A 13,974-nucleotide genomic window follows, 5' to 3' on the forward strand; every position below is an offset into this window, starting at 1 on the left:
GAAATGCTAGAAGTCCCGCCTTTGAAGAAAAAGTTTTGAATGCTTTGGGCACTCTTGAGGCAAACACACAATTGCTTCATTCCCACTCTCAATAAGCTAGAAACCCAAGTAGGGCAAATAATAAGCACTCTTAATACAAGAAAGAAGGGAAAGATGCCTATGAATGCCCCACCTAAGCAACAATGTGTTGTGGAAACCCATTCCTCATCGGAAGGCCACACCATTGAGCATGTTAATGCGGTGACTACCTTGCGGAGTGGTAGGATTTTGGATAACTAAGTGGGTAAATTCAATGAAGAGAGTGAACCGGTGCAACCACAAGTTGTCACCCATCCCGTTTCACATCACATTCCTCCTTCATTGCATATACATGATCTTGTGAATGAGAAAGCTTCAAAATGTGATTTGAAGAATGATTTTGAAAATGATTTGAAGAAAGATTTACCGAAAAATGAATTTGAAAAGTTTTTTTTGAAAAATGATTTGAAGCAAAGTGATTTGAAAAATTCTTGTGTTGAAGAGTTTTCAAAAAAAAATGCTGAAAAAATGTTTGAGCCAAAAGCTCCATTTTCGGATGCCTTAAAAGGATCCATTTCAAAAAACAAGCGAAAGGCAAAAACCAATAAAATCATGGAAATATTTAGGCAATTAAAAGTCAATCTTCCACTTTTGGATGCAATTAAGCAAATTCCGTCTTATGCCAAATTCTTGAAAGACTTGTGCACCCAGAAGCGGAAGAACAAGAACCAAGTATCAAGAAAAATTGTTTTAACCGAGCAAGTTAGCTCAATTTTGCAACATAACACTTTACCAAAGTTTAAGGACCCCGGTTCACTTACTACTTCATGCATCATTGGTGATCATATCATTAATCGGGCGCTTCTTGACTTAGGAGCAAGTGTTAACCTTCTTCCATACTCGGTTTATGTCAAATTGGGCCTAGGAGAATTGAAACCGACGTCGGTAGTTTTACAACTTGCCGATCGATCCATTAAGAAGCCTAGGGGTATCATTGAGGATGTTTTGATAAAGATTGACAAATTTTTCTTCCCCGTTGATTTCGTTGTCATTCATAGTTGTTAAAGGCTCAAGGCGCACTAAGGCGCAAAGGTGCCTTGGAGCCTGAGGCGCAAGGCGCAAGGCGCAAGGCGAGGCGCGCGCCCGACTGAAGCGATGCGCAAGTTGAGAAAAAAAAAATAAAAAATAACATCTAATAAAGATGCAAAATCATGTAAACCAAATACATAAGTTTAATAATCAACATGCTAACATAAAGATGCAAAAGCAAACTAAACCAAATATTGGCGTTCAATAGTCAACATAGTAACATAGTAATTACTAACATAAAGATGCAAAAATCAACTAATTAAATAAAAAGTAAAACAAACATAGAAATGTTCACTTCATCAGTTCATCCTAACTCCTAAGAAGAACACCAAAGGATCTAAATATCATCGGATCATCCTCATTATCAATAAACATAGCACCATCTTGATCATCACTTAAAAAGTGCAACAGGCATTTTCACAGCAAAGAAAAAAGAAAAAAAAAAAAAGGCATTCACAGGTCACAGTCCAAAGGAAACAATAGCAGGCATGCATTTTCATAGCTAAAATAGCAACATTAGGAAACAATAACAGGCGTTACAGGCATGCATTTTCATAGCTAAAAAGCCTAAAATAGCAGCATTTCACAGGCCACACTCCAGATGAAAAACTAACAGGCATGTTGATAATTGATAGCTAAAATAAATAAATAATTAAAAAAGAGAAAAGCAAGAGCAGAAGGAAAAAAGAAAAACAGAGAAGAAGAAGGAACAAAAAAAACAGAGAAGAAAGAAGGGGGGAAAAAAACAGAGAAGAAAGAAGGGGGAAAAAAAAAAACAGAGAAGAAAGACAAAATAAAAAAAAAAAAATAGAAAAGAAGAAGAAGAAGACGCTGGTTGCCAGAGAAGAAGACAGATAGAGAGAAAAGCAAGAATAGAAGGGAAAAAAGAAAAACAGAGAAGAAAGAAGGGAAAAAAAAAATAGAGAAGAAGAAGAAGAAGAAGAAAAAAGAAATCAGAGAAGAAAGAAGGAAAAAAAAAAAAAAAAAAAAACAGAGAAGAAGAAGAAGAGAATAAATGGTTACCTAGTTGCCGGAGAGAGAGCTCGCCGGAGAGAGAGCTTGCCGGAGAGTGAGAGAGCTTGACAAAGAGACCCATAGCTCCCAAATATTTCGTACAACAATTGAGCCTAATTTGGGTTCCTTTACTTTTTTTATTTGGACTAGTCTTTTAACTTTTTTGGTGGTAGTGGTAGGGACCACCCACCATTTAAAGTTACTTTATCACATCAGAATTTATTATATAAGAAGAAGATTGTGAAGTCTGAAATTCTGAATACAACAAATGTTTAAAAGGCAAAAATTAAAGGAAGAAGACAAAGGCTCACCTCACCATACTCAAGGCGCAGAAGCTGCGCCTTGATGCGCCTGGCGCCCGAGGCGCAAGCCTGGTGCGCCTTTAACAACTATGTTGTCATTGACACGAAACCGGTCCCCAATCCTAAAAGTCAAATTCCCGTTATCCTTGGCCGTCCTTTCTTGGCAACTGCTAATGCCAACATCAATTGTAGGACGGGGATAATGAAGATCTCATTTGGCCACATGAAGGTGAAGTTGAATATCTTCAATCCCACACCCAACTCATTTGACAAATATAAAGGAGAGGTTAATGTTGTAGATAAATGCTATGATCTTCAATGTCAAGGAAGTGAGCTTTTGTGTAAGACCAAAACTTCAAAGGGATCATCTCCAACCTTGCATTCTCAAAGTGTTGTTTTAAATTCTTGCTTTAAAAGGGCTTGGAAGCCCAAAGATTGTGATTGCATTGACAAGGGATTAAAAGTTTCTTTAGAGCTTAATCCAACAAGTTCTTCAAAGAATCATTTGTTGGGTGGAGTTCAAAGCATCTATCACCCCAACAAGGAGGGGATGCATTTCAAGATCTTTGATCCGGGCTAAAAGAGCCCAATGTCTTGCTAAAGACGTTAAAAACTAGCAAAAGTATTCGTATGGTGTCAAAACCCTATTCCTCCCTCATTTCTATCTTTAATTTCATTTCTTGCGAAGTCTAAATACTTGTTTTTGGTTCATATGCATTGCTAGGAACTGTGGTTAGGATTGCATGAGCTTTCATGTTGGAGTTGAGCATTTTGCATAAGTTCGATCGATCTCAAATGAGTGTTCGATCGATCGAACTTCTATCTGCATCCAACACTTAGAAAAAATTTCGACCTGCATCCACCTGCATCCAAATCACCTCTCTGTCCCATCGTTCGAATTTATTCTAAGATCGATCAGAAAACCTTAGATCGATCCAACTTCAAAGTTCGATCGATCTTGAGTTCCAACACTTAGCCTAATTTTTGAACCAAAAACCTGCATATTTTTTCTCTCTGTCTAATCGATCAAACATTTTGTTCAGATCGATCTCAGTTCTTCATCTCACCATCTTTGACTTTGTTTGACTTTTTAATTTTCAAAAATCCAAAAAGATTTTATTTTCTTTATTTTATTTTATTTTTATTCTAATTTTTCAAAAATCCAAAAATATTTTCTATTTTTCAATTTTAATTTTTAATTTTTAATTTTAGTTTTTAATTTTTCAAAAATTTCAAAAATTCCTAAAATACTTGAAGAGAGATCATCACAGTTCGATCGATCTGAAATCTCAGTTCGATCGATCAAACTCCAAACCCTCAGTCCCTTATTCCCGTCGCCACTGTGCACCCATCTTCATCATCATCTCCGGCGAATCTCCGGTGAGATCCAGTGAGCTTCGACTCTCTCTCTCTCTCTCTCTCTCTCTCTCTCTTCTCTCTCCTCTCGGATCTGAGTTTGCATCACCCTCTTCGCATATCGTCTTCTCTCCTTGATTTTGGGTAAGATTCGAACCCTATCTTTGATTTCAAGCTTCAAGTTGTTAAATACATGTTTTAAATGTTGAATCCATGATAAATTGATGATGATTTCCTCCATTGATGAAGCTTGAAGCATGTTGTATAAATGTGTATATATATGTTTATATGTTTTGTATATATTTGAGTTTGGATTTGTTTGTTGGGAGTATGGGCCTAGTTTAGTGACTAGGATTGAGGAATTGTTGTGTTGATGGGCCCACGACACTGTTCGTGAAGGCCCCGTGCCATTCACGTCACAAATCTGTGACCTTTCGATTTTCATCTTCGCACAGTTCGATCGATCGAACTTCTATCTCAGATCGATCTGGTGAGATCGATCGAACTCATTTTTTTCAGTTTCTCAGATCAATCGAAGTTCTCAGATCGATCTCACAATTTTTTGTGATCAATCGAACTTCACAGATTTCATACACACATTCCATGCATCTTATCTTATATCCATGCTATCTTATCCATGCCCAATGCCTGTGATTTTCCACATTGGATGCATTTTACACTTATACTGCTTAGCACGTTCACCTCTTATCACTTGTATAGATTCATGTTATATATGTTTTGTCTATCTTATTTGACATGCATGTTTTTATTTTGTGCTTTCAAATTCTTTATTCTAGCACTGACTCCCCTTGCAAGTTTTAAATTATTTTTCAAGCCATGACTAAGCGCAAAACTATTGCCAGGAGGCAACACGGGCCTCAGAGACGTCTCAGACCTAGGATAGAAGAGCCAGCAGAGCCTTCTCATATACAGGATGAGCCAGCAGAGACTACTCCACCTCAGTCACCTTCTCATGAGGCTGAGGCTGATCATATTCCATTTACTTCACAGGCTCAGGCTGCGTTCACTCCATCTCCATCACAGGATGAGGCTGAGGCTGAGGCTGAGCATTCTCCATCTCCTTCTGAGGCTCAGCCTGTGTTTACACCATCTCCATCTCCTCCACACCAGCCAGCTTAGCCAGCTCGAGAGCGTGCCAGGTCTGCGCCCAGATATGCACAGATGTCAGTGGCTCATGAGTCAGTTTTTAATGTCGACTTCTTCTCCAGATTGGTGCTAACCTGATCAGCTTATTATGATATTATCCGGAGGGGCCTTGCAGCTATTCTTGCCCCAGTTACTGAGCCAGTCTACCCGCGGCTAGTACGGATGATCTTCCAGAACCTCCGACCGTCCCCGCGTACCACGGCAGAGCTGGTCACTACCATAGATGGCCACCAGATTACTATTATAGTGGACACACTAGCCAGATCATGCCATTGTCCACACTGATGCCCTCCGGAGCTGCAGGAGCTATATCCGAGGCTATACAGGCCTTCTTATGCCGACATGGCAGTATTTCTGACAGGTCACTATGCCGATGGCGAGACTTTCGCCACCCGCACTTATCTTCCAGATGACCTATGGTTCTTTGATTCCGTTCTCTTTCGGAACATATATATGGTCGGGCACAAGATTCAGCAGCGAGGCGACATTCTGACAGCCCTCTACGCATTTTATACAGGCCACAGGGTATCTATCCTCGTGCTCATCTGGAGCGTGATGAAGAAGCTCTACGATGAGCATATCAGCAAGGAGAGGCCTAAAAGGGCCAAGTCTCTCCCATTTGGCCCCCTCATCACCCAGATCCTGATTAACCAGCAATATCCTTTCCATCCTCAGGAGCACCCTGAGAGAGGTTCCTGTCACTTCTTGAAGAAGGACTAGGACAAGAGCTATAATGCTATTATTGCCCGACTACAGGAGGATGCAGCTCAGGCTGCAGAGGACTTAGCTTTAGAGGATTTAAAGGCTGAGGCCCCAACAGCAGCAGACCCGGCAGCGGACGATGCACCAGTTGATCCGGTTATTGAGCGTATGGACATTGATTTAGAGCGACCTGCAGATGACGCAGAGCAGCACTCTCCAGCTAGATCACCCATTCATGCAGAGGAGCAAACTCAAGATCTTTCTACTGATTCATCCGTACCTGAGGCTCCTAGTCAGATCCCTAGCTTTGGAGAGCGTCTTCAGGCTCTTGAGGATGCAGTGATTGCTATCAGAGCTAATACTGCTGCCATTCGAGCCGATGCTGTGGGCCACCGAGCTAATTTTGCTACATTCCGCACGGATGTCATGACTGCACTCTGAGACTGATCTCACGATATTCGCGGAACTCGCCCTGCCCGTCCTGCCTTATCCACTTGAGATTCCCAGTTTCTTATATCTTTTTATACTACACCTCTATGATCTATACTTCATTTTTGTCACTGTATATTATTTGCAGCCGGATATGTCGGCTTTGCTCTTTTGATGTACTCTATACTTTATTTTCTTTATATATATGTTTTCGCTGTGGATGTTATCTATCATATTCTTATATCTGTCTGTTTGACTCCATCAGGTGCGTCACAGTGACTACAGTGAGAGAGAATGCTACATAATTTTTAGGACCCCCCTTATATCTCTCTCCCTACTTTATCTATTTAATCCCATTTACACTTGCATGTCCATTGTGCACTGATTATCCCTTTTGTTATCTGATCAAATTATCCGAGTGCCAAATTTCAAGACCACAGTTAATCCCAAGTTTAGGGTGGCCATGCCACCCACTTTGGATACTTCAGTTCCAGCCATTCTTTTCTTTAATTGCACCGGTATACTCTTTCCTTTCTTCCCTTTGCACATTGAGGACATTGTGCCGTTTAAGTTTGGGGGTAATGGTGTATGTTACAATGTTTGCTTTTAAATTCAAAATTTTGAGCATGACTGGTGTATTTGAGAGATTTTCTATGATTGGTCTATATTAGCGATGATTTTGATCTTTTGAGGACTATATTGCTTAGAATTTAAAAATTGCTTGACTTGAGAGTCCAATACTTCTTGTATACCTTGCGGATGCTATTTAGGAGTAAATTTTTCAAAAGATTGATATCTTGCTTGCACTTGTGATCCATATCATCCTGATTTTGTGATTGTTTTGAAATTCACTATAGTATTCTACACTATCACATGCGCACACTAGCATTCATTTGTGGGGTACATGCTTTATTGATTATTGAATTGGTTATATCCCAATTGGGCTAGTAGTGCATTGAAAGCTTTCATTCTTGATAAAAAAAAAGTTACAAAAGTAATAAAATAGTAAAGACTTCTCCCAAAAAAGTGAGAAGTGGGAAATGATTAGATGGAAATTGTCTTGATTTATAGCCTAGTTGATTTGAGCTTGTAAGTCCGTAGGGGTGTTTGAACGCCTAATACCTTAAAGCCATCTGGTTTGGGAGTCATTGACCTAACGCTCGACCTCATGAATCGCTAGAAAGCTTAATAGATCAACACATTGCACCATGCTTCCATCTTTGATCCTATAAAATAAAAAATAAAAAAAATAAAAAAATAAAAAAAAGTCGAGTAAAAAGAATAAGCTCACCTAGAATAATAAAGTTGTAATAAAAGGTCCACTTTTTGTCTTGATGATCGGTACTAGATTTGTGTGCTAGTTTGAGGATAAGGATGTGATTAATTCTTTAGTTGGCTTAGATAGCAACACACTTGATGCCGGTCCACTCAAAAAGGATTCTAGAGTTGTTTTGATTTGCATGATCATTTTCTTGATGTGTGGAGGACCATACTTGTTTGCTTGATACTGAAATTTTAGGAGATTGCTTGGAAATGTTTGAAACATTGCATACTTGAGGTAGTTTTCTTCCAATGCTTATTTACAATATTAGTACCTCTTTTGAAAGAATGAGCTTAATGTTTGTAGGTATCATTTCTGGAAACCCTCACGAGACTTCACTCGTCCACTAGGGGTAACCTAGGGGTTTAAAAGGCTTGTTGCATATGCTAAGTGCAATCGTGTTCCCTACGAATGTGGCGTTATCCATTTATTGCTTTCTAATACATAGTTGTATAGTTATTCATTTCATTCCTTTACTTTCTAGTTCTTTGCTAGGGACTTGCAATATTTAAGTTTGGGGGTGTAATGAGCACTGAAAAGTGCGTATTTAAACTCCTTAAGCTCAGGTATTCTAATACCCTTATCTATCTTACTTTACCGTTTTAGATTGATTTCGTGTTATTTCCATTTTCAGGCACTTATCCCGAAAATAAGCTAACTCAGCCAAATAAAAGCAGAAATGAAGCAATTCTAGAATGAATCAAAGATAAGAGCCAAGTGGAAGCAAAAGGAAGAAAAATGTAGAATTCAACATCTTCGATCGATCTCAGATCAAAGTTCGATCGATTCAACATGATTAACTTCAGCACTTCAAGATGAAGCAGAGTCATGATGACATTTTCAGAGATCTCAAATTTTTTTTGATCGATCGAACTACCTTGTCCTTATCCAAATGATTGATCTTATCTAGTTGTACCACCCTACCAACCTCTTTTGTCTTTTTCCCAAAAATATCTTCGAAATATCTCATAGTTATTTTTATCCAAAAAAGCGCCGCCATTGAAGATCGATTCAACATCAGTTTGATAGATCTCAGCCATGTTCGATCGATCCAAGTCCAAGGTTCAATCAATCGAACTTCCTCCAGTGTGAAAAAGTTAAATTTCCAGCTCATTGAAAGTTGTCCTTATCCAATCATTGAGGAATATTTTGTGAACGACCCCAGCTCATTTTGTGTGTCACTTGACCTACCTATATAAACAATATGATACACTTTTTGAGAAGGGAAGGATTAGCATTCTTAGGATTGATCTATCACAATAAAGGCTATTCTTAGGGAGGAAGAAAGGAGGAGAAGGCTAGAGACACAAGCTTGAGAGCTCTTCATCAATCAAGGAGTAGATTTCTTCCATGGAGTTTGCCCTTGAGGGTTGGAGAAGCATTACCATGAGTGGCTAGACATATTCTTGGGGCTAGAGTTAGCCCCAAGTATGCTTTCTACCTCTTGATTTTGTGTATTATTGAGGGATTAGTGTTGTAATACATGTTTTGGCACTTTTGTATATATAGATCTTGTTTATTCAATGATTTATGTGGTTTAATGCTTCCAATTGATCATTTCATTCTATCCATATGTCTATGTATGCTAGAATAGATATTCATGTGTTTGTCTCTATTTCTTGTGTTATTGATGCATGTCTATGTGTATTAATGCCATAGATCTAAAGATTGTCAAAACATAGTGCTTAATGGAATGCTCTTGTAATTTTCTTGATAGTTCTTGCTCATTTCTTGATGGATTGTGCTTCTCCCTTAACTTAATTAGTTTAATTTAATGTCATTAGCTTAATTGTAGTATAATGGTAGCATAGTTGTTAGATGGGAGGACAATCTATGCTTGTTGTTTGATGTTCCATGCTTTTAAATATAAGTAGCATATGTCTCTAACCTTGTGGTGTATTTGACTTGTGAGCTTAATGAAAGGATTAATGACTTGCTAGATATATTGTGTTTTTCACATGCTACTTAGACAATATATACATTATTATTAGATATATTGTGCTTTTCATATGTTGATTAGACAATATATACTTAATTGATCATCCTTGCTAATTTAATCAACCAAATACAAATACACATATCAATATTGCAACACACATTTCCTTCATTAGTCACTTGTTAAGAGTGTAGAAAAGTATTGTTTGGTGATGACCTCTAAACCCTGAGATCTCTCTCTCTTACTTACTCTTTATTACATTCAATTATTTAGTTTAATTTGCTCTCTAGTTAATCAACCAACCAACTATTTATTTAATCACTCGACCTATTAACCATAATAGTGATTCCACAACCAAATTCGACTCCAATCCCTTGGGACGATCCCTACTCGCCCTAACTATATTTTTAGTAAAGGTAGTAATAGCTTTTATAAATGTAAAACTTGGCCCTCGCCTTAATGCACACTCTTAAGCTTATGGTGTAGAGCGGCGAAACCACCACCAACCTACAAAGATAGTTAAAGTAAGAGAATTAATGTAAAGTAAGTTGTAAAGTTGCCAAAATTAAACCAAGCAAAGCAAGCATTATAATAAAGGTACTTTGAAAGATCTACTCTTCGTCTTTACTCAAGCAAAGCAAGTATTAACATGGTCTTAACTCAAGCAAAGCAAGTTCAGTGTGTCAAGGAAATAATCCCAAAGCAAGTATTAACATGTACAAGTACTTTTGAATTAAGTCCAAATTACGAAAGTTTAGTAGTTCAGCTTCTTCCATTTGTCAGCCGAGTCAAATCTCTGAAACTAGAGAATTGGATTCTTGAGGAGCTGCTTAAAAAAGATGGTCTACCCTATATGATTAATGTGGAAAACTTGGATATACAAGGTTGTTGTAAAAGACAACATAAAATTCCTGCACTGGCCTTCTTTCTGGGAAGTTTGCCTAATCTGAAGACGTTGAGTGTGAGCTGTATAGACTACATTCAATTAACACATAAATCAACACCACCAGTATCTGAATTAGACTACTGGGAATCTCAAGATCTTGAATTTCTACTTTTTATGAAGATAACAAAGATTGAGATTACAAAAGAGGAATCTGAAATTGGACTCATACAATATTTGATAAAGCATGCAAAATCACAAGAGAAGATGATAGTCATTGTTTCCCAAAAGGAAATTGGGAGAGCAGTTGATCAGATTGTGGAAAAGTTAATAAGATTCAGTAAGAGTTTCAATGAAGGAGCACTACATTTTGTGTTAAAATAAGAAGCTAATATTTGTGGTGAAATTAACGCTTATATGTGAGTTAAATCTTGAAAAGTTAGATGGGGTAAACAATCTCAACACTCAAGCAAAGCAAGTTCAGTGTGTCAAGGAAATAATCCCAGTATTAAAGCTTAAGCAAGGCTTATTTAATAGGTAAACAATTTCTATTGGTGCATGCATGTTCATCAGAAATGTTAGTTCTGCCAAGAAGCTTACAGCAAGATGAATCCTCAAGGAACTAACAAACATAAATACATTGTAGCATCATCATCCACATACATTAGTTGCATCCACATATAGAAATCAATGTACTACTTCACTCAGAGAAGGATAATTTCCAGTATCTAGTATCATGACACTACCGGGCAAATGCATAAACTTGCCCAACATTACCTCTTTCCAAATACACACCCAATAACCATAATCTCTAGAAGTGGCAGCTAGCAAGCATCACTCCTCCCACAACAATCAAAAGCTATTCTCAACTCAAAGATCAGTTTCAAATTACTATGACTTACGCTTTCACCAATGCCTTAGTGCTAATTTCATGAAGTCCTTGAAATTATGGTTTTAACACAAAAAACACCCAAAATTGGTAGTTTGTGATTTAATCCAACGACCTGCTTCATGTTTATAAGGTTTGGATTTGATTCTTCAAACCCTTCGTATCATTTCAAACCCATAATTGAGTTTCAGTCGTTTCTTACTACTTTCAATTTCTCCTAGTATCATTTCTTCCTGTACAAATTTAAAAGTAGCACAAAAGAGGCAAGACAACGAAACAATTAACAACTAATTAATAATAATAAAAAATGAATTTCAATTTAAACACGAAAGGGACAACTTTGAAACTGAAAACTATCTTGAAACTATGCCAAGATATGAATTTCAAACTGAAAACACGAAAGGGACAACTATGCCAAAAAAAAAATATAGAAATAGAACTACATGTAAATTGAAATTCATTTTTTTTTGAGTTACCTTTTTAGACTTGATTCTTGCAATGCCTTGTTCAAGTCTGTTTTCCATCTGCTCCAATTCCTTCGCATTTAAAGAGCAGCCTTCGCCCGTCAAATACCTGTAAGCAAAGAGGACAGTTATATACATACATATATATATAAATGTACATATATTAGAGAGTCCATATAATTTTTTACTTATTCAAGATTTTAATGCTTGTAATTGATGATAATTAATCATAAAGAAAAACCTGTTGGTATTCTGAAGCATATCTATTTGTTGTTGTAGCTTCTTCAATTCTTGCTGATAAAACTATATATATGCAACCCAAAAAACAGAATCAAATAGATAAAAAAATTGGTTAGTTAAATACTAAACTCATTCCTGCCAAAAGAGATTAAATAAACTCATTCCTGACTTACCATTTACCAAGCTAGCTAGCTTGTTCCCTATATATATATATATATATATATATATATATGAAGACTGGCTAACATGTAGGTTGCCCTATTTTGCCAATTCTTTTTCTTACAAGGAAGAGAATTAAAATGGAATACTATGTCAATTCTAATATTAATTGGGATTAATTTGTAATAAAACACAGAATCAGCAATGCAAAATGTCAAAAAATAAAATTATGATGCATGAACGACGATAACCATTCTTATAAATTACCTTGTTTCATTTATACACATGAAATGCACTAGTTATCATACTGAAAAACTTACCTAGTTATCAAAGCAATTAATTAAGTGACCATATATATATACATAGATATATAGCCTAACGAAATTATCAGATCAAAATATAAATTGGAAGCTAAGAAAGAAAAAGAGAGGGTGACCATATATATATATATATATGTTAGCTTATGAGGGGAAGAAGGAAACTACCAACCACTTTAACAGTATTTAAGCAAGCCATTGGTGTTCCCTTAGAGATGTCATTGATAAAGATCTTGACGAATGGTAAATAGATATACCGTGTTTCCAAGAGCAATGGCAAGAACATTGCTGCTACCCCAATCTAATAAATTCAAGTAGTAATCATCAACCAGATCGGGAGCATCTAATGTCCTCTCAGAAGTCTGCAAAACCACATTAACACCATTCAAAATCAATTATAAGAATTATGCTTAAGAATATCCATTCAATAAATCCTAATTGCAAAAATAAAATTCTACACAAGGAGATTCTAATTTAAAGCAGGGGTCCAAGCTATCAAACCAAACTTCTAAGTTCACCCTAGCCACTTCAAATTCAACAATCCACACACTATCCAACCAACAACATTTCTAACTAAACAGGTAATAAATTTGTGTAATTGGTAATTTCCCAAATATCCTTATAATTGATTTTGATAATTTTCATGTTCACTCAATATTGGGGGCATCTTGTTCACTATCCAGTACCCATTCCAAATCCAAATTCAACTAATTCCTTAATACCATGAATTTCAAAAGGCATTACATATCAATAAAAGATTAGAATCTATATATAACCCACGAAATTAACCACTGTCTCTGTTAGAAGTATGGGGCGAATCCCATACCATACCTATTTGAGTATCAATTTGATGAATATAACAGGGGATGAAAATACAAACCTCAATTCGTGTCCTTCGAATTTAGGGCTTCGAATGAGAGAGGGAGCTAGGGTTAGGGCTTGGAGAAAGGGGCGAATCCTTGTTCAATCTCGAAGCCAATCAGCTGTGCCGCTATCTTCTCTGCTCTAACGCTACGCTGACCGTCGATTCAACCCTCAGTGGCTTCGGTAGAAGGGTTGGGCTTGGAGAGAAAGAGGAATGACGGCTTGGACGGTCTGAGAGAAAGGGGGTGGCCGGCTTTCTTTTCATCTCCTTGCTCTGCTTTCTTATTTTCTTCCTTCTTTGGCGGCTTCTCCTCGGTAGAGCTTCCTCCTGCGTTGCTGCCTCCGAATCGTGAACTAGATCGAGAAAGGGGTGGTCGGCTTTTGACATGTATGTTTGTGTTCTGTAAGTGTGTTGTATGTGTGTAGTTTGTATATATTTTTACAGAGACACACATATATATATTTATTGACACCAGCGGGAATAAGACCCGCCAAAAGATATGTAAAAAATTTTCACTTTTCTACCACGGTTTTAAAATATCCGTGGTAGAAAGGCCCAAAAATAATTCACCTTCTTTATAACCATGGTAGAAAGACTCACCTAAATTATTAATTCACTTTTTACCCCGATTATAAAACTAACAGTGGTAAAATCATATACTTGCTACCACGGATATTTTTAAACTGTGGTAAAGGAATATACTTTCTACCACGGTTATTTTTAAACCGTGATAAAAAGACCCGCCTAAATTACATTAAAAATAATTCACTTTCTACCTTTATAACCGTGGTAAAAGAATATACTTTCTACCACGGTTATTTTA

At 37.0% G+C, this 13,974-nt stretch overlaps 1 protein-coding gene across 3 annotated transcripts; it reads right to left on the reverse strand.

The window, feature by feature from the left end:
* Positions 1-9,480: 9,480 nt before the first annotated feature.
* LOC132306144 (agamous-like MADS-box protein AGL11) lies at positions 9,481-13,565 on the reverse strand. Of its 3 annotated transcripts, none has more exons than XR_009481833.1 (5): positions 13,167-13,565; positions 12,544-12,648; positions 11,812-11,873; positions 11,583-11,679; positions 9,481-9,841 (listed from the first exon to the last, which is right to left on the reverse strand). XR_009481833.1 is itself a non-coding variant. In XM_059803397.1 (5 exons), the coding sequence occupies exons 2-5, from the start codon at positions 12,570-12,572 to the stop codon at positions 9,791-9,793; spliced, it is 324 nt and encodes a 107-aa protein (XP_059659380.1). In that variant the 5' UTR covers positions 12,573-12,648; positions 13,167-13,565; the 3' UTR covers positions 9,481-9,790. The 3 variants fall into 3 exon arrangements, 2 of the variants coding, with proteins under 2 accessions (XP_059659380.1, XP_059659379.1); XM_059803397.1 differs by having other exon boundaries at positions 12,459-12,648; XM_059803396.1 differs by lacking the exon at positions 9,481-9,841 and adding an exon at positions 9,851-11,339 and having other exon boundaries at positions 12,459-12,648.
* Positions 13,566-13,974: the final 409 nt, after the last annotated feature.

Source organism: Cornus florida, unplaced genomic scaffold, assembly GCF_030987335.1.
Source record: "Cornus florida cultivar Cherokee Brave unplaced genomic scaffold, ASM3098733v1 CherokeeBrave_3.0.0_Hap2_Chr05, whole genome shotgun sequence".
Classification (NCBI taxonomy): domain Eukaryota; kingdom Viridiplantae; phylum Streptophyta; class Magnoliopsida; order Cornales; family Cornaceae; genus Cornus; species Cornus florida.

Bases quoted from the DNA above. Each gene is read 5' to 3' on its own strand.
- LOC132306144 (XM_059803396.1), bottom strand. From the start codon at position 12,572: ATGTTCTTGCCATTGCTCTTGGAAACACGGTATATCTATTTACCATTC. The intron at 11,680-11,811 runs GTTTTTCTTTAT...CTTTGCTTACAG, and splicing joins ATGCTTCAGAATACCAACAG to GTATTTGACGGGCGAAGGCT. The intron at 11,340-11,582 runs GTAACTCAAAAA...AAATTTGTACAG, and splicing joins CAAGAATCAAGTCTAAAAAG to GAAGAAATGATACTAGGAGA.